The sequence below is a fragment of the Euprymna scolopes genome, chromosome 1 (assembly GCF_053919585.1).
Source record: "Euprymna scolopes isolate OS-2025 chromosome 1, ASM5391958v1, whole genome shotgun sequence".
NCBI lineage: Eukaryota > Metazoa > Mollusca > Cephalopoda > Sepiida > Sepiolidae > Euprymna > Euprymna scolopes.
The window spans coordinates 170,880,340-170,902,288 of record NC_136482.1 but is presented as its reverse complement, the minus strand read 5'-3'; the positions used below and the strand labels follow the sequence as shown (position 1 = coordinate 170,902,288).

Below are 21,949 nucleotides of genomic sequence, written 5' to 3'. Positions count from 1 at the left end.
TGAAATTTCACAGTAATGAACATATCCAAAAAGTACAAAAAAATGATAAGGTAGAAAATTAATTATTAATGAAAAGATAGTTTTTAAAAACGAGTGAAAATTGAGATTTGCTAAAAGAAAAAAAAAACAAAAAACAAAGTAGGTAAGTATTTTCTGTAATACTAGGCCAATTTAGCAAAAACCAATTTTTGCTAATTGTCTTCACAAACTATTTTCATTGATAATCAATTTTCTACCTTACTGTTTTTCATAATGTTTTTTTGGATATGTTCATTATTACGACATGACAAGTAGATACCACTGATTTTAGCTGAAATTCAATTTTTCGAATTTCGCCCCAAATAACAAAAAAGCACAAAAATATTTTTGTGTCATAAATTCTTAGTTATGACACTTGATTCAGAGTGTTGCATTGTTGAATGTATATTTAATTTTCGAGCTGCACTTCAAATGCTTTCTAAAATCATACACACTGGCAATTCTTTTGTTGCTATTCTCAAAATCAACAGACAAATTTATCGATGTACAAATTTTATTTACAATTAAACTTCTTGTTCATTGACAAAGGGAGAGAGCGAGAGAGACGTTAGTTGTAAGAGGTTGGTTGGTGTGTGGCTCAACGACAGAAAGGTGTCAAGATGCCAATCACACTCGCTGCTTTGTTTGCTCTCTTCTCTTGTTTTTTATAGTCATAAATCAACATTCCTGGAATTCTAATTATCGAGATAAAACATTCTTCTTTCCCATTTTACATTGCGTAATTGTAATTCATAACTTTTGACCTTGGACTATAAAGTTTTTTGTTTTCGTGATGAGTAAAATTCTGGTCATTTTTATGGGACACAATAATGTAGATCAAATCCATCTGGAATGAGTACGTGTGCACACCTCTGCTTCCAAATGTGCGTTACCATGTCTCTATAGCTAACACGAGGAAACCAACAAGTTGAAACGTTAGAATACTTTGCTTTTCTTCAACAAACAATTTTTTTAGTGACAAAATGAATTTTAAGATTGCTACAAAATCCATATATGAAGTATAAATAAAAGACAAGACATTCATACAAGAATAACAAGATTTAAATATATCTGGCGTCTCTCTTCCAAGTACTTGTGTATCCTTTTTGTATAAAGTATAAAGAACAAAAGAAAACGGTTACCTTGATCCACGCATGCTTGCTTTATCTTCATTTGACAATTCTTCAGGCCCACTCAAAAGCTGATCTTTCTTTGGAGAGTCAATCTCAGAATCATTTTGGTATAATTCACGTTTTTTACTGTGTTTGGGACAATAGGCCTGAAATGTAAAGAAACATTCTCAATTCATGTATAAGAAACCCTTATCAAAACTTCAAACCTATCCTCACTAAAATTAAATTTATTTAACATATCCATTTGATCCTAGTCATTTTTTTTTTCTCAACTAACTTTATTCCCCCCACCATCACACCAGTTTTGCCTGGGTCAAGACATATCGCTGGATGGATAGCTTAAAGAAAAATAATTGAAAACATCATGCTTATTATTTCCCATTATTTTATTTTTTGACAAATATTTGATTAATTAGTAGATTAAATTTAAAAAATAGGGTGCTTATTCAGATTGGCACTTATAACGATAAACAAAACAAAAAAAAAATGAAGAAAAACTATTATATTGCACCTATTTGTTACAGAATGAAGATTGTATATTCTAAAAATCACAAAAATTGATCAAGTAGTTTTTTTTTTTGTTTTATATATATATTTTTTTTAAAACAAAGTTGACATTTTTTTTAAAGTGACAGCCAAGGCCATTTTTCTATATACAGGGTGGTCAAAAAGTCAGGTAACATTTTAAAGAAAAACGATATTAGCAATACACGTATATTTAAGTACCATACATTGAAATATAAAATGAAACAAACATGAAATATGTTTATTTTGTTAATTGTCGTCCATTTCTCTCTATCAATCGCTGGAAGCGATTAACCACTGATTGTGTAACACGTGTAATCATGTCAGCTGATATCCGCGCAATCTCCTCTTCAATAAATAACTTTAAAGACGCTATTGTATCAGGCTTCTTGCTATAAATGCTATCCTTTACATAGCCCCAAAGCCAGAAATCAGGAGGGGTAAGATCCGGAGATCTGGCTGGCCATTCAACTGGGCCACGGCGACCAATCCATCGTTGTGGAAAAATTTCATCCAAGAAATAATATTAAACGAATAGAGATTATAATGGATCATATTGTTTTTTCTACCTTTAACATGTTACCTGACTTTTTGACCACCCTGTAGATTATAATAGGGGGAGGTAATGGGTGATTATTTAGAAAGTATATATATATATATATATATATATAAGGGTTGTCTGCCCTTGTCCTTGTCGACTAATTTGTTGATTTTCACCCTTATCAAAACAGTAAAATTTGATTTTTTTTTTTTAATAAAAAAAAAAAAAAAAACACTACTTAATCGAATTGTGATTTTTGGAATTTTTCATCTTAGTCTTGTGACTTGTACATACATCAAACAGACATTTCTGTATTTTCTTTAATTTAAAATTCTGCCATAAATGCCTATCTGAATACGCAAAAAAAGAAAAAATGTACTCATTAAAGTTATGCATAGATGAGGAAAACAGACAAGTTATTAATACAGAGATTTAAAGTTCTAAAACTATTTAACAGATGCTGAGTTAAGATAATCTGTAACGACTTCATGTCAAGTCTAGGATGAATACATCTAAAATCAAAGATCAGATATATTTCTTACATACCTTCAATTTCAGACCACCCTCCTCTTCCGTTTCAAGTATGGTTTTCATTTCAAGATTATTTTTAAATGCACACGTCACATGAAAAGCCGTTTTACATGTCTTTACAGAACACTGAATGCATGCACCAATACGCTCTTTACAAAGACAACATATCAACGCCCATCGGCTTGGCTGCAAAGGAAAAATATATATTATTAAAAATCAACCTTTCAAAGTTCACTTTACTAAATGTTACATTTAAAATCTTCAAGAAAGTTCAAATCAATAATTTGATAGACAAAGTGTGTATAGAAAGTAATAATTAAAAAAGAAATGTTTTTGCATTTCAAACATGCATTTCAAACTAAGCAAATTGATCTAATCTAATTTTATGCTAGCAAGAAATTATATAAAGTGAAAAATTGTTACTTATTTTTAGATGTGTAGTAGGAGGTATCAATTGTAAGTCACATCCTATACTTTAGTTTTGATAAAAGAACTACAAAACAAGAGATGAAAAACACCAGAGAATGCGCTCATAAAAATAACCTCAAAATGTTAAGCTACACAATAAATGGGTACTATAATGGACGAAAAACATGTGATAAGATATGTCGTAATATTATGTGCTATATTCTTATACGTAGATGATAGTGAAAATATTCAACAAACCCTGAAAATATATTGGTGCTTGTCGAGATAGTCAAGAGATCGATTTTTTTAAATATGTTGCTTCCAACAAAGACAATATTACGTACTTAATTGTCATGTTGAAAATAGTAATATATTAAAACATTACGAAAATTCCTCAAGTAGAACAACTTCTATTGTGTTTTTAGTAGAAATAAAAAAAAAATTTAAAAAATTAAAAAAAAAAATGCCTATCACTATAGGCTACAAAAGTTCAACATTAATAAGATGTAATCCAAAATATGTGTTCCGAGTTATGCCTGCGTGTATAAAGTTGTCATCGTCTACTTTAAGAAAAATGCACTGTTACCCAATTTTCAGTAAAAATTACTTCTAACTATAAAAAAACTTCTACTTGATAAATTTTTATAATTTTTGGATATATTACTACTTTCAACATGATAATTAAATACGTAACATTGTTTTAGCTTAAAACGACATAAATTTTTTTTTTTTTTAAATCGATCTGTCGACTATCTTAACACACACCAATATTTTGTACTGGTATTAAAGAGGTGATTATATGAAACATCAAGAGTATTTGAAAAGCATTTTGATTTAATATCTAAAAAATGTTTTTTTTTTAAATGCCCTTTAAGTAAAACCACTATTACATAATTGTGTCATGTGGAAATTAGTAAAATTCCAAAACACAAAAATTTGCTACAAGTATAAAATAATAAAATTATTCTCAAGCTGCCATTTTCTAATTTGAAATAGCAAAAGTTATGTGAAAAAAAAAAAAAGTTTATCATGCGGAATTAACTGTAATAGAAGAAGCATAAAACAGTATTATTCGATAAATTTTATTTTTTCTTATAATTAATTTTCTACTCAGTCATTTTTCGTAATTTTCATTAATCTTGACTTGGCATGTAATTTAGGTAATAGTTTTTACTTAAAATGCATTTTTTTTTCTATTCAAGTATAATGCACGAGCACCAGCAATTTTAGCTGCATCTGCACATTTCAATAACAGACTCTCTCTTCATTTATTCATTCAATTACACTTGAAGTTTAAAATATCATTTTTATCGCTAAAAATGCAAATTGAATCAATGCATCCTAAATTTTTTTTTTTTAATTTCAGAATTTCCTTACCAAAATCTCTGCTGCTAATTCCACTAAAATAGATGTACACACACACATTTGTATAGTTTTTTGGGTTTTTTTTTTAAAGAATTTACTTACAGGAATTTGTGAAATTTTAGTAATTGGCTCCATTTTCTCTACACAGCCGATGCCAACTTCTGGGATCCATAAGGAACAGCTTACATGAGCCCATTTCATGCCACTTCTGTTAAAATATTATCAGAGAGCCAGTGGTAATTAAGAATAGCATATAATAGAAAAATCTTACTGAAAATTACTCAAATTTAAAAAAAAAAAAAAAAAAAAAACGCTATAAACCTGTAAGGAAGGCATACAAAATTTTAATTATCCAACAAGGAGTATAAATAAACAAAAAAACCTGATTTTGTGAAGTTTCGAAAAATACAATGCTTCACATCGGAGGAAAGAGGTTTGCAAATCATACAATAAATTTTGCAGGTTAATGCATCGAAGGAAACTACAAATATGAAATTAATTATACTTGCCTAAAAAAAATTAAACAGTGACAGTTTATAGGGGTTCAAAGAGATTAAGAAAACGGGGAAAAAAGGGAGAAAAAGGATATGGTAAAAATCCAACGAATAACACAGTAAAATCCAGAACAGGAAAAATCCAAAATGTGTCCATTGAAAATCCATTCGTAACCCATAAGAAATGGGAAAACAGAATTATAGATGTCCAGGGTAAATTTAAGCTTCCAGAAAAAAAGAATATATATATATATATATATATATATATAATAAAGTAACAATTTATTCCTCTCTACAAAAAAGACATAACTTTGAAAATGTAGGCGCCACATAAATTCAATATGGTTCTACTATTAGCCATTATCTAATGTCATTGCCAGTCGCTTTAATTTGTCATCACAAATTATATTAATTCCTAGGAGAGTCACTTTTCATGCACATGTCATCTGGTGGTAGCACAATTACTTATTATTTACTCCTATTCCTCTCCTCAATGCAACTGGGAATGTTAATACATTTGCCACATCTTTTCCCAACAGTACTGTCAGTGTTTGCTTCTTCTGCAAATACATTTGACGCTAGTTCTTTCATTTTTATTTCTTAAAATAATGATTACTCACTCCACAAACTTCAGCTAATTTCTTTGGCTGTTTGCTTGTGTTTCTCGAATTATGGGAATATCAGTTTACAGTATTTTTTCATACAGTTAAAAAACTAAACAAGATCGTGTCAACCAACAAACATAAATTTGTCGGTGCTTTTTAACTTTTTCTTGTAGGGGGCTTTAATTACAACCTCAGAAAACAAAACAAAATTAACTCAGCCTACAATAAAGCACCACATAACTATAGTTTCATTTGTTCTGGAGGGAGTGAAAGTCTTTCAACGAATCTGTTCTGGCTTAGTGCCATCTTTCCACTGGGCAACGTAGGTGCACAGGTCCTGCTAGTATATAAGTGTCACTTGTGCAGTTTTACATCCTTAAGTAAATTAAAGTCAGATGTAATTAAAATATGTATGTATGTGTGTGTGTACATATATATATACATACATACACGGCATAATCACGACACACCGGTTCTCGTCAGATTACCGAAGTTAAGCAACGTTGAGCCTGGCTAGAACCAGATGGGTGACCATTTGGGAATTCTAGGTGCTGTATGTGCTTTCTGCTTATCTCAGCATTGTTTCCATCGTCCTGAACCTCAACTTACTACTGGTATTCAACAATGTCGACTCAGAAGAGGTGTGGTTGGAGATTACGCAACTCTTGCCACAAAAAAATTCATGCACAAGCACACTTACAGTGGTTATCCATAGTCTGTCAAGACTGAAGGAAACCTATATATATATATATACTTGTTTATCGTTATATAAACATGCTCACATCCCGCTGCTATAAATAGCCACTTGTTTCAATCAAACAACAGATATCATCAGGCAGCTACTTGACTATTCAAAAGTTCAATGAATAACGTTATTCATTGAACTTTTGAATAGTCAAGTCACTGCCTGATGATATCTGTTGTTTGATTGAAACAAGTGGCTATTTGTAGCAGCGGGATGTGAGCATGTTTATATAACAATAAACAAGTATTATCAGCTCTTTTTATTGAGCACTATCTAACAACCTCGTTGAATTCATTAGTCCATTACTTTTGAATATATAAAAAAAAAACCGAGTATATATATATATATATAATCAATCAAATAAGATGTTAAGTAAAAATAACACAAAAATATATAAACTCAAGAAAATATTATTTCTAGGAGTAAAAAAACAAAACAAGCATTATTTAATAAAAAATAAATGATCATTTTTACAATGTTAAATATAATTTTATTAAAATTAATATTTTCAAGTGTTAATATTTTTAGTTAATTCTTGAACTATTGTTACAAACTGAGAGAGAGACTAAGTTCGGAGGTAATTGTCCCCTGGTCAGAATCATTGATTCTGTGATTGACGCCTTCCTCCTGCACTGCCCGTAACACAAAAGTAAAAAAAGCATTGGACACTACGTTACAATATTAAATGACACCTGATCTTGGTTCATGGATATTCTTCGCTCAACCTTTAGCGAATTGAACAAAAGGCAAGAATGACAGAACACATTAAGATGTACAAAAGGGGACTTTATTTACATGAATATTCTAATAATATCGCTGAAATTCAATACAATACTCAACGTGTTAGGATAATGGTCGAATGGGCTAAAATCAAAGCAACACAAACTGCTATACAAGATGAAAAAAGGAAAACATTGCTACAAGATATGAAAGGGGGTATGGGTTCGCTGTTTGTGTTGATTCTTTAGGGTTTATTTCGACTCTCTCTCTCATACATATATCTATAATATAAAGCTGAACGCGTGTGTGTGTGTGTCTGGTCACGAATAGGCTCCTATATGGTTGACTATTATAGAAAACTGATCACATGATAGATGTATCGAGACACAGGAATGGGTATGTTTGATCTGGCAGAACGGTGGTTCATTAAAATTGTTGGGTCTGCGTTCGCGCCTGGTCCACAAAGTATGGAAATAAAAAATTTAAAAATGGAAAAAAAAAAAAAAAAAGTTTACAAGGATTTTTGATATAGATGTACATAATAATACTTTGATATTTATGTTTTAACTTAAATAGGGATGGTATAATAAAATTTTGGGGTCTGCGTTCACACCTGGCCTCCATAGAATGGAAATAGGCATAAACTTTAATAAAGACTTTTCATATCTATCTGCATAAGTATACTTTGATAATTATGTTTCAGTTTGAACAAATATGGCATAATAAAATTATGGGGTGTTCGTTCGCGCCTGACCTCTATAAAATGGAAATATGTCACAAAGTTTAACAAGGTTTTTTAATATAGATCCACAGAATATTGTGATAAGTGTTTCAGCGTGAATAGGTATGGTATAATAAATTATGGGGTTTACTTATTTTATTTTTACTTTCCTCATATTTTGCTTTGGTTTTGATATCTTCAAATTCGAAGCTATCTCTTTACAACCCTTCCTTTTCATAACCTATCATACTTTCATAAATCAGAGTCCATTTTTTGTAGGCTGTTTTTGAACCCAGTCAACGATGGGTACTTTTGCTAGTATATAAGTGAAAGTGTCTGTGTGTGTCTGTCTGTGTACATTTCCCTATGCAATAACTGTCAATTTTTAATCTACAGACTCGAAATTTGATACACAGGGTATTGAGATTTGGGAAAATCTTTGTAATTGGTTTTTGGTCAGAAATTTGGCTGCTAAGGGGTCAAAGTTCAACGATTTGACCTTTGAGAACTCTACCAAACTCCTCCGGCAATTTTGGGTCTAAACACTTGAAATTTTAGATATAGGTTCCTTAGACATGGATCTAACTTAATAAACTTGATTTGAGTCCAAAACAATAAATGTTAAGGGGTCATAATAGGGGTCGAAGTTTAAAAAAAATTGACTGCTTTTTTTTTTTTTTGCTCAACATATACCTCCAAACACCCGGGCAACACTGGACTGAAATGCTAGTATATATATATATATATAGGCAGGATTGCAGTTTACAGGGAAATCAAGGGACGCAACTCCTGCCAAACTAAAAAGGACGCAAACAGAATCACCGGGGGGCACCTGTTTCAATTTTTAAATTACGAATTTTAACCGAACCTACTACACGTGAAATAATATAACAAGTTTTAAGATTTCTTTTGAATAGTTCATTTCTTTCTAATTCCTTTGTTTTTTATTCGTTTTACTTCTAAATTATTTTCTTCTTTAATTTTTTGGTTTTTACAATCTTTTATTATACTTTTATTCTTTACGTTTTTATTTTTTTTACCAAAATGAGAACTACTATCGTTGACCACGTTATATCTACGACTGAAGTGGAAGAGCAGAAGTGGACCTATGAGCATTTGTATAATTTGCTGCCACCAAATAACGAGGTTCAGTTACAAACAGCGGCCTCATTGGGACTCATACCGAATAGGAGTTTCTGCAGCTCGTGTGAGAGAGATCGAATTCTCTATAAAAACGGAGCCAAAGGGGATGGTTTTGCGTGGAAGTGTCCTGTCTGTAAGAAGGGTGGTTTGCCAAGGATGGGTTCCTTCTTACAGAGAAGTCATCTGACAATAAAGCAGATTTTAGTTATTTTGCTCAGTTGGAACATGGAGATGCCGCAGATTAAAATTAAACAAGAAGCAAGTGTAACCATACAATCGTAGATTGGATGTCATTCATAAGAGAAGTCTGTGAACAGCACATGCTGGACCATCCCATCATGTTAGGTGGGAGAGACGAACATTCGACACCTAAAGAAGTGGAGGTGGATGAGTCATATTTTTTCCGACGAAAGTATAATAGGGGACGTGTGAGGAAGGGCGTTTGGCTTTTTGGCGCAGTGGAAAGAGGCTCGAATTTGTGCAATTTCGCAATAGTGGAAAATAGGGATCGAGATACCCTGTTTCCAATCATAAATTCATGGTGCCTGCCAGGAACAAGAATTATTTCTGACGGTTGGGCGGCTTACCAAGGACTTGATCGACTCGCTCAAGGAATTTATGAGCACGACACTGTCGTCCACGAAGACAACTTTGTTGATCCGTTGGACCCTTCAGTGCACACACAGACTATTGAAGGACTATGGTCACACGCCAAAAAACATATACGAAAGTTCGGGAATCGACAAAATATGTTCGGCTTGCATCTGATGGAATTTTTATGGCGAAAAAGAGAGAAGGGTGAATGTTTTCCACGAATCATCAGATGCATCCGCGAACAGTATTCGTTTTAAAAATTAACTGTTTAATAAAGTTCTATGTTCTTCAAATAATTCTATGTTCTTCAAATAATTCTTTCTTAAAATAATTCATAACTGTTTTTCGTTTTAAAAATTAACTGTTTAATAAAATTCTATGTTCTTCAAATAATTCTTTGTTATTAAAATAATTCTTTCTTAAAATAATTTATAACTGTTTTATAAAGTTCTATGTTCTTCCTTTGTTAAAAAATAACTTATTCAAACAGTTCATTTAAATTAACAAGAAAAAGAAAAATTTAAACAGGTGCCCCCCGGTGATTCTGTTTGCGTCCTTTTTAGTTTGGCAGGAGTTGCGTCCCTTGATTTCCCTGTAAACTGCATATATATATATATATATATGTATATATATGTGTATATATATATATATATATATATATATATATATGAGCAAACTGGTCTGATACATAAAAAAGATCTCGCTTTGGAAATATTTCTCGAATTCATCTCTTTTTATGAAATTTACTAAACTGGAAAGATTCTAGGAATTCATCTCCCTGTAATGGTTTGTTTTCAAATGCAAAGATCAACAATAAAAAATAAAAATAGATACACATTAATAAACATTTTAAATAGACATCACAATTGTTTTACAGTAAAACAACAACTCTGCCATACTAATTGCTTTATTTTATATGTAATGTTGGATCACCTACAGTCATCTTGACATTTATATAAATGTTAATTTCAACTGTATTTCTCGCAGTTAACGTTGACTGTGTGGTTTGTTCCTTGTTAATGGAGTCACAGATGTTTTGGTGGCTGGGTTAGAATCTCCCAACCGATTGTAATCATAACTCCCTGCACTGATGATTCCCAAAAGTTGTTGTGGCGAGGCTGATCTGTACAAATTGATGGGCGGGTTCATCATATATATATATATATATATATATATATATATATATATTAATTTTATTTATACAAACATTAATGGCTACATATGTGCATACATGTTTCTGTAATTACCCACGTTGGGGGATTACGTCTTCAGGCCAAGAATTACCGTCGAAAATCTGCCATACTAATTGCTTTATTTTATATGCAATGTTGGATCACCAACAGCCATCTTGACATTTATATAAATGTTAATTTCAACTGTATTTCTTTCGACGGTAATTCTTGGCCTGAAGACGTAATCCCCCAACGTGGGTGATTACAGAAACATGTATGCAAATATATAGCCATTAATGTTTGTATAAATAAAATTAATATACCTGCTCTGTTCACTCCACTAATTGAGCACAATTTTGGTAGACATGTTGTTTCATTGGATGTACTTCTAGGAAACTAAACTCTACTGGCTATATATATATATATATATATATATATATATATATATATATATATTAAACATTAAATATGTACGCTAGATGCTTATAAGTCAAATTAAAATGCAATATTTTATAAATTAAATAAAAATCTGTTTAAAATTAATATTTTGACATAATATGCCATCATCAATATATATATATATATATATATATATATATATATTCTTGCCATGATGGTAATTGAAAGAATTTAGACAATCCGTGTGTTGTTCTTCAACGGTGATATTTTCTAATGTCCAGCAAAGATTTTTAAAATATAATTTAAAGCGTAAATACATTTTAATACAAAATAATGCTCAGCATTTCGAAGAAAAAAAAATAAAAAATAAAAAATCACAATGTATATAAGAGAGTATTGATAGTCGTGAATATCACATACCGTGTACTTTTCATGGCTCCATCTGTATTTGGGCACAATATACAAACAGGTTTTACATTTAAACCACATGGTCTACATAGCCAGCTTCCTTCAGGAATTGTTTGAATACCATAACAAGCCTAAAAGATAAAGATATAAAAATTAACCAATGAATACGAATTATAGAAGAAATAATTATTCATAGTTAAAAATTGCAGTAACTCGTACTATCTAGTACAGCACTACAAATTAAAAATCAATAAATAAATAAATAAAACTGTGGGTAGATTTATAGGTAAAAGTGTTGAATAGTAAATGATGCTTAGCTGAACAGATGATATGAAATGAATACTAGAAAAATTATGAAGCAACCACTTGGCTGCCGTTAATTTGAGGTAAATAAGTTAATATTCCCATTTTTCATAGTAATTTATCAATGATTGTATTGTTTCCTAGATGTTAATCCAATGAAACTCCAGCATTTATAAAATAATGCTCAATAACAAGTACTACTTGTACTTCTGATGGCAGTCACCCGAGGTGGGTTGAGCTGGCTCCAAGTGAATCCGCCGCATCACAAGTCAAGGTAGTCCATCCAAGTCTGTCCGCTGCCAACTCCTCAGCATACTTCAGCCATTCACAATTCCATCGTTTGCACACCAAAGACGCGAGGGCTAATCATAGCTTCCAAGTCAGCTTTAACCGTTGCGAGCCACATCCTCAGTTGACCACCAATAATAAGACAGAGCTGTATGATATTATAAATTTCTTTATACAAACATATACATGCATATTTCAGCTACGATCTCTTTGAAAATCCAACTCCCTCTGGTTTCAGATGTCAAGAGGCGATATCCAAGGCTTGAGGAAATTAGACCTCGAAAGAGATCGTAGCTGAAATATGTATTCATATGTATAGCCAATAATATTAATATACATAAGGAAATTTATACTGTAATATATCACATGCAAATTCTAACCATAGAGAGGAAACCATCATGAAAGAATACATGTAACAGCTGCTAACATGCTGGTCCTGTTAAACAAAGAGGACCAACTCTTCATTGCTAATGTTTATATTCTTTATTAGCAATGTTGAATCAACAGTGAAAGGGTATTTACTTGGTGTGGTTTGACATTTATATAAATGTTAATTTCAACTGTATTATAGAAATGTTAATATACATTAGCAAAGGTGAACATTTTGTTCTTAGAATGCTATTGCAGGAGTTAACACAAAATGCAAAGGCCAGCAGCACTACAAAGTCTAGGATTTGAGTCGGAAAAAAAAAAAAAAAAAATGCAAATACTTGTATAGGAATTTAAATCAATACTAATGAAGAAGGTTAAGATTCAAACGCGATAAACAATTTTATTATTATTCAGTAGTAAGGAGAAGGATATTATAATGTATTTAACATCGACCACATGTTGAGGAAAAATGAGCTGCAACAAGTAAAAAAATAAATACCCAACATATTCTTATTTCGTGGCAATGAACAGTGATTGACCCTGAAGGAAAAGAAATTGCAGACAGCCATGAAGACAATTATGAACAAAAACGTGCAGTACTAATTATATTTTATGATGACAAATTTGAAAAGCTGAAAGATTCGTCCATTTAGAAAACTGAATAAAAAAAAATGTATGAATAAAAACAAAAAAAATGTTGTTTGCTAAGAGAGAGTTGACGGATCGATTTTTAAAAAATGTGATTTTAAGCAAAAACAACAGTACTTATGTCGAAAATAGTAATATGTCCAAAAATTATGAAAATTTATTGAGTAGAAAATTATTTATAGTTAAAAGTAATTTCATAGAAAATTGAGGGAAATTACATTTTACCTAAATAAATAGACTTTTTTTTAAAACTAAAAACACAATAGCAGTTGTTCCACTCATCTTCATCAATTTTCGTATATATTAATATTGTCGGCATAACAATTAAGTACTGTTGTTTTTGCCTAAAATCACATTAAAAAAAAAATCAACCCGTCAATTATCTTAACAAGCATCTAAAAAATTCTGGTCCTTATACAGAAGTCACCCATAAAAAAAAAAAATCTGTATGCTGCATGTGTCCATAATGGAAAGAAATTGTATTTAAAAAATCCTGTAAATTGATCAAGCACTGTTATTTTGGAAATCAGAAAATCAAATTTTAAGCATAGTTGAGTTTTTGCAATGTCCTCACATTAAAAATGGCTTCCTAAAATCTCGCAAGTTTGATTTATCTGGAGTTATTTCCCTTGTTTTCAAGATATCATCACTAAAACTACCGGATCAGTTTGTGATTTTTGGTGTATATTTTCCTTCCATCACGGGTACACACATCCTACAGTAAACCAAAATAATTTTAACATTTCTAAATTCAGTCATATTTGTTTTTCACTTTAAGGAAAGATAAAAAGCAAAACTTGACAACTTTCAAAACAAAACAAAAAAGTTATAGATAACGGTAAAGTAAGATGAAATCAGCATAGCGAGTAACAGAGATGTAATTTCTGCATTAACAGGAAGAAAAGCAGTTAAAAACTAAATTCTTATAAATAAAATATATAAAAGAATTATTACGTCCAGGGAGTTTTATACACTTTGCCTGGAAGAGATGCTTCAGCGAATGCTACAAAGACCAATAAAGATGATCAACAGTTGCAGTGTTCGCAGAGAAAGTAAAGTTCCTCTGCTGTGGAAAAGGAGTTGAATGCGACCCCCATTTTTGTGGTACTCGTAAGGTTGAGTATGTAAGAAGTGCAGTAGAATTACTGGTAAGTTGAGGTGATAAGACGATGGTCACAAATGAGAACTTGGATACAGAGAAAGTATATTTGGATAGTGAGGCTATTTATTGAGGTTCCTATTTACTTGCCTCCCCATGAGGGCAGAGTTAGACATAAGGTCGGATTTTAATGTGGGGAAAATTCGGTTCCACACAAAAAAAAAAAAAAAAAAAAAAAAAAAAGAAAAGGGAAGGGGATTTTGCATAAGAACAAAAAAATAAAAATTGCCTCAATCATGGAAGATTTTCTTTCCACTGACTGAGGGCAGAAAAGGCTATTTATTGAGGTTTTGTTGAACCTGGTCATTATTAAAATGGGTGACCAATTTGGGAATACCAGGCGCTGTATATAGGAGGATGTTGATACCTCCCTGTAAGAGTTGCAAAAACCTAATGGCATCATCTCTCCTAACAGGGATATACATGCGACTGGGGACTGCTTGTAAATTTCATACTCCCATGGAACTTCTCCCTTCGGAGGAAGCCAGTTTAAACCCAAATAGGGTTAGTGCCATTTCACACGCACATTCAGAAGTTTAGTGACTAGTGTTTTGCATGGGTTCTCTCTGTGCTGACATAGTCATTGCCGGTGAAACAATAGATCTACATGTTGAAGGAATGCTATGGAAAGTAAGGGTCTGAGAGTGAATGTTACCAAGACCAAAGTAATGATTAGTGCTTGTAGTGTTGAGGTTGTTTAGAAGTTTGGTGACTGAAGTACAAGGTGTAACTTCTGCCATTACTATCTTGTCAAAGTTAAAATTCTCATATTGTGACCAGCCTATAATCTATGACTTACCTGATGGACACAAATATCACAGCCATCACAGAACACCATTTCATTATTATCTTCAGTGTCGGGCTGCAATAAGAGAATATAAGAATTAATAAATGCATTAAACTGTAAGTTATCCTAATAGTATAATAACCATACAATATTACTTAAAGAGAATTATATAAATCTCACCTGTCTGTTTAAATGTATGTATGTTTCTATATATATGTGTCTTCCTAAAACTTTCGACAGAGGCGATGGATTGTCACGAGATCGGTATCGTTTTGGAGCTCTACCCTTTGGGCGACAAATATCGAAAAATTGGCTGAAAACATGAATTCCTTCACCTTTAACTGGGCACTTTTCTACGGGGAGGGGGGGGGGTTTCACTTTTTTGCCGATATTTTCGAAAGTCATCCCTATTTTTAATTGACTAGCCTTAATTTAAACATTTGTCACTTCCGGTTTAGTAATGGACATAACAGCAAAGATGGCATGATTTTTTTTTCATGTTCTTTTCTTCCGTCGCGGTACTGGTTCGAGCCTGCCTGCTTGCCTACTTATTTTTTATTATTTTTTGCTCAATACGCACCTTCAAACACCCGGGCAACGCAGGGCACCCAGGCTTATATAATGTGGCCCCTAGCAAAGGAATGCAGCTAACCATGGTACAATATAAACATATTTTTATTTAGATAAAAAATGAATAACCACATAGTAAAATTATATCATACAAATCAAAATGACATCGATATAAAACATGCTACATAGAAAGAGTAAACACTTTTTTTTTTTTTTAGATAAGGATCAATAATTCCTATTATTCAACTTACTATTCTCATCTTAGTTGTTTTATTCACACTGTTTTTGGCTATGTAACTTCTGACCTTTTGCAAATAGATCCTTTTAAACAAAGATTGCCAAGTTCAAATAGAAAGTTTTATTCCCAAGTCCGAAAATATTCACCCAAAAAAGTTTAGAGTTTATTATTATTGACCTGTACGTTCAACGAATGTTCACACTGTTATCGGACATTTAAACATCATTCAAACTTAATTTCAACATCTGAGGGTGTGCAGAGTGTTGCCTCCACCATGACATGTAAGAAAAAAAAAAAAAAAAAAAAATGTCTGTATTTCCTAAACAAGGATATTTTATTATTCAAAAATTTGTAAATGAAAAATTTCAATTTAATTTTAATAAATAGAAATGTTTATTAAAATCAATTTTGCATTCGTCTGGTCTTTCAGTTAAATCCTTAATTTCTAGAGGTTATATTGGCTGAAACGTTATGAATACAACAATCAAAATTTGAATAGTAATCTAATAATCGGCACTTCTGCAGTATACGGACGGCGACAATCTTAGGGTGTGATAACTCCAATTTCTTCTTGATCAAATACCACAATAAGTAAGAAACAAGATCCCCCCCCCCAACACAAAAAAATATTTGAAAACCCAAACATTGTATAAAAATGTATTCATAGATAATTGTAAAAACATTTACTGAAAAGTCTGCATAAGAAAATATAATTTTAAAACAATTTTAATTAAAGAAACATTAGATTTTTATAAAAACATTTTTTTTTCTCAAACAAATAATTTAAATGAAACATTTTTCCAATTAAAACAACAGTGAAGGATCAACAACAATTTAATAACATCGTCCCCTGTTCTTTAACAGAGAAATGCCACCTGGTGACAGTTTAGTGAAACATGTCCCAAAAAATGGCCGCCGTCCATGTAGAAATGATGAATAATCCAATTATACCAATGTTTGCAATTCTGTTGCTTTGTGATGGTGATGCTGGGGGGGGGGGGGTCTACATTACTATGGAAACGTATAAATTTGACATGAATAAGGCAATCAGGTTTTATATCTTTTTAACGGAATGAACGAGAAATGTCAAGGTGACTTTTTCTTTTTTTTTAAATATATCCAAACAATCACTTTGATTTCAGTAGCTAATTTGATTGGTTGGTTGGTTTTGTTTTATCGCATATCAATCCTTTTCAGGTTATTTAATGCCGAATCCGGTGATTTTGAAGAAAATTTTTTTTTAATAGAATATATTTGTTTTTTTCAAGTCGGTTTCTATTTAATCCATAGTTGGGACCCTAACAGGTACTACTACTCGGGGTCAGAGTGGACCTGGAAGCAATAGCAATTAAAGGGTGGCTCCACACTCCCCAGAACCCGCAAGCTGGGGCCTCACCATCGGATATAGTTTAAGGTCATATCCAGGACCCCCATTGAGGGACTTTTACCCTCTGCAGGGGGGCAGTCGGCGTATTCTAATAACCCACTGACAGGTCCAGTAGATAATTTACTTTTTAAAAGACCAAATTTATTTGATGCTTTAAAAAACAATTTTAATAGTTTTTGTTTCGTAGATTTTTAACGAGAAAGTAAAAATGGTACTTACCGAACGACAAACATCACAGATAACATCTTCATCATACTCTATTCCAAGTCCTTCTGCAGTTTTGATAGTTTTCTGCATGCTGTAATGGCTCTAAGAAAAAAAAATTGGATCATGATTTGATATACGATTCCAATGTGAATTAGTTCTGTCATTTTACAGAAAGTAGTTCAAACAATTTTTGACAAAATAATTAATATATTACCTGGTTCTCTAATTCCTCAATGATTCTTTCCATAATCCATTCATCTATTAAACTTTCACCTAATAAAAAGAAAAATCACATAGTTTATTATAGGAATGTTATTATGTAAAAATGTTAAAACTACTTCTCACCAAGAATGTGACATATGGGGCAATATTTATAAGTGGGCTGAGAGGAATGAATTTTTTAATTCCACAAACTTCTAAATCTTTTCACTTTAATATATCTTATCGAAAGTTTTGAACAACCTATTGAAATTTTCGATTATATTTTTCACTTGTGCTCAAAGCGAAAAAACATCAATTAATTCAGAAGACGATGACTAGACAATGACAGAATCAACTAACACTAAAGAAATGGTTAGAGCATTTTAAATCTTAATAATCAACCAAACTTCTTGAGAGGTGGTATATAGCCGTTTAGCAAATAAATGTGAAAAGATATTTGAACATTTCAAAAGATTTACTAAGGGAACAGGATAAGTGAACTCTAGAATATTTACTTTGTTTACCGTAATTTTCCAATAGTAAATTGAACTTGGAGAATCAATGCTATATATGAGAATAAGATTTATAATATGCAATCTTTGGCCCTTAGACGTATGTTGTAAATATACAATCTCCCAATAAATGAATACATTGTGTTTCTTTTACGTTTTTATTGTCAAGAAAAAATTAAAAAACAAAAATAGCTTTTTGGAATTGGAAATTAAGTTCAAATTTTTCCGATACAGATTAAACAGCTCCAACATTTTATGATAAAAGCAAAAATGCACCTTGAAAGAAAATCAACATTTGTCATTAAATTTGTTTTACCAGATTTAGCAAATATTCTGAAAAACTCCAGAATACATTAAATGAAATTAGATATTGACATTATTTCTGAGATCTGCTTTTTTTTTTTTTTTTAGAAATTGCTCCAGATGAGGCATGAAGCCATAGGATGTAAGGAGCTAAAAATATAATTAATGCTTCAAGCAACGTCATTATCTTACCTACTGCTAGGTTAACAACGTTTTATTTATTTTACTCTTATCCCTTCTCCATAGCAATCTTATGAGAATTTTGAACCAATTGCTTTATTTAACCCACTAGCAGTTCAGCCCGGCTTTGCTCGGGCTTTATGTACTGTTCATACCTTTATGTGTGTGTGTGTGTGTGTGTATATATATATATATATATATATATATATAGATAAGTATATAAGTTTGACTCTTGTCCAAATGATCTACATCAAAAATTTCAAGTCTTTAGACCCAAAATTGGTGGAGGAGTTTCTGCAACGGTCAACTCTTTCAACTTGGACCTTTCAGCAGCCAAATTTTTGCCCAAAAACTGATTAAAAAGCTTGCTGCATGTCTGAATACCCTTTCTGTGAAATTTCAAGTGTTTAAACCCAAAATTGGCTGAATAGTTTGCTAGATACCGTAAAGGTGAAATCTTTTGAACTTTGACCCCTTGGCAGCCAAAGTTTTGGTCAAAAACCAATTAAAAAGTTTGCCCTATGTCTGAATACACTTTATGTAAAATTTCAAATGTTCACACCAAAAAAAAAAAAGAGATCAGTTTTTTTTTTTTTTTTTTTAAACTTTGACCCCAATTTTAACCCCTTAACATTTATTGTTTTGGGCTCAAATCAAATTAAAAAGTTTGATCCATGTCCAAGTAACCTACATCTAAAATTTCAAGTGTTTTCACCCAAAACTGGCGAAAGAGTTTGATAGAGTTTTCAACAGTCAAATTGTTAAACTTTGATCCCTTGACAGCCAAATTTCTGGCCGAAAATTGATTAAAAACATTTTCCCAAATGTCAGTACTCCTTATGTTGAATCTCAAGTCTGTAGACTGAAAATCGACAGAGTAGTTTGGTAGGGAAATGTACACATGCGCACAGACAATTTCACTTTTATAGATATATAGATTAATGGTTTCACTTTGCTCCATGCTTTTTAGATGTTTTCTTTTATTCCTTCATTAGAGATTAAACTCACAAGAAGATCACCAGAAGGAAGCTAGCGAGTTCAAGAGCTGAAACACTGTGAAAATGACAACAGTCTGAACGATGTCAATAGATGAGATATTCTTTAACAACTCATCCACACATTAATGGATCATTTAATAGTAAAGATCTGTAAAAGATTTTTTTTAAAATTTATTTTTATTGATATTTCTTGCATTTTTATGTTAAATTTATTGTAGTTTCAAAGCTATGATTTCTTGGACATGAAAAGCACTGAAGACTTTCAGTGCATGTGTAGGAGAGAAGGCATTAAAAATACACTTTGAAGAAGCAGTCTCGCCTATAGCATCTTAGCATACGAATGATCATATCGAAATTTAATAAAAAACAAAGAAAAAAAAAAGATCAATCCTAAGGAAGGTAAATTTAAATCGAACCTTTTGATCGGTATAATAACTTATGAATAAAATAAATATAATAGTGTTAAAGACACAAATCAGTAATGGTTAAAGTCATTGTTAGAAAGAGAGGATTGTAGAATGGTGATTAAAATCCTCTTTTAGGAGTTAAAAGCAACGTCTATAGCAGTGGTTTCCATCCACAATGTAGTGGCACATTGGTGTGCTGCGAATAGGTTATAAGTGGAAAACACCTTTGATATCGTCACATCCAGATGTTTGTATTAATAATTACCTAAATACCAACTCACACATTATATTTTCATCTAAATAATAAAAAAAAAAGGCACTTGTACAGTTTAATCAAGACATTAAAAAATGAACATATCGAAAATAGTTATATTGTATGTATCCGTTTTGAACTGAAGATCTCCGGAAAAAAAAAAAAAAAATGACTTAATTTGATCGAGTAGTTTTTGTTTTACAGCTGAAAAACACGTTTCTATGACAGCACGTTGAAGGCAGACATCTTGGACTTTTAAAAATTTTTTGTTTGGATGTTAGGAACGGCACGGGGAGATAAGTCTATGTAAAGCGCCAACACTCCCTCCCCATCTTTAATACTAGCTTTTCTTCCTAAAAATCAAACCTTTTGCTCGGTATCATAACAAATTGTTTTTTTGCTGTAAAAAAAAAAAAAAAACTACTTGAAATTAAGTGAAATTTTTTTCTGGAGAACTTTGTTCCATAACGGATACGTGCAATTTAAACTTGTCTTTTTGATATTTTCATTTTTTAATGTCTTCATTAAACTGTACATGTACAAAAAAAAAAAAAAAAAAAAAAAAAGAAAGAAATGAAATGTATAAGTTTAGATTTTTTGATATTTTGAATTTTTCACAAGAATAGATATTAATAAGCATTGTTAAATGTTCATTTTTTTAAATTTTTTTTTTCTTCCTGGTAAGTACGCTGCAAAAATTCAAATTGTTCAGTAGTATGCCACCATAAAAAAAGAAAAAAGAAAAAAAAAGCAGCTTGGGAACGACTGGTCTATAGGAACACCCTGCCAGATATAACAGAAAAATATGCGGCCAATTTTTTTTGTTTTCATAATTCCTAATGTTAGATAATAAGACTGTACTTGAAATTACTAGGATCGGCCAAATATAAAAGAGGAATGTTTTTTATTTATCATTATTACTACTTACCCATTTCTTCTCTTTCTTCATTGACTTGTGTGAGCCAGCATACATCAATGTCGTCAAGATCATAACGTACAACTTGTTCTGCCAGCTGCTGCATTCCCGTCAACTCATGCATGCCTTGCCGATAACTTTCATCTGCTGTAGCATGCAATAACTTGCGAGAATTACGTAAACTGAAACCAAAAACAAACATTCAATATAATATATTCTTGCAGTGCGTGATGACTTTTTTTTTCTTTTTTGAACAGCTTAATTGCTTTCTAATTATAATCACATAACAGAAATTTTTTATTGCTAGTTTTTAATTATAGTAAAAAAGCTCTCATTTGTTGTAAATTTTGTGATTCTATAAATAAATTTCATATGGTGCATACAGGTAAACTTTTACAATTATCAGTACAGCTACATTATATTAGTGAAATTAAAAATTTTTAATATTGAATTTCAAGGTAAACCAATGGTGTACTTTATTGTCAGATTACAGTAATGAATATATCCAAAAATTACAAAAATGACGGGTAGAAATTTTTTTTAAAAGAAAACCTTCTTTGACAAAAATTAGCTAAAAAAAAAAAATAATAACCCTCGTGAGTTCTTTCTAAGGGAAGGTAAATAGTGTGTAACTATTGTCAATTTTGTAATAAATTGCGTGTTAATTATGAATACGAGTTAGTTGCCTTGTTTTTTGC

General features: G+C 31.4%; 1 protein-coding gene across 9 annotated transcripts in view; it reads right to left on the bottom strand.

The window, feature by feature from the left end:
• Window positions 1-21,949, bottom strand: part of LOC145277398 (E3 ubiquitin-protein ligase Jade-2-like) — a 119,576-nt gene that overhangs the window by 9,641 nt on the left and 87,986 nt on the right. For all 9 annotated transcript variants that reach the window (XM_080128797.1, XM_080128813.1, XM_080128794.1 and 6 more), the window contains exons 7-14: window positions 21,264-21,433; window positions 17,696-17,754; window positions 17,494-17,583; window positions 15,092-15,154; window positions 11,535-11,653; window positions 4,624-4,729; window positions 2,764-2,934; window positions 1,161-1,297 (exon numbers count right to left, since the gene is read on the bottom strand). In XM_080128797.1, the coding sequence (XP_079984923.1) occupies window positions 1,161-1,297; window positions 2,764-2,934; window positions 4,624-4,729; window positions 11,535-11,653; window positions 15,092-15,154; window positions 17,494-17,583; window positions 17,696-17,754; window positions 21,264-21,433 (915 nt within the window). The remainder of the gene's footprint in view (window positions 1-1,160; window positions 1,298-2,763; window positions 2,935-4,623; window positions 4,730-11,534; window positions 11,654-15,091; window positions 15,155-17,493; window positions 17,584-17,695; window positions 17,755-21,263; window positions 21,434-21,949) is intronic.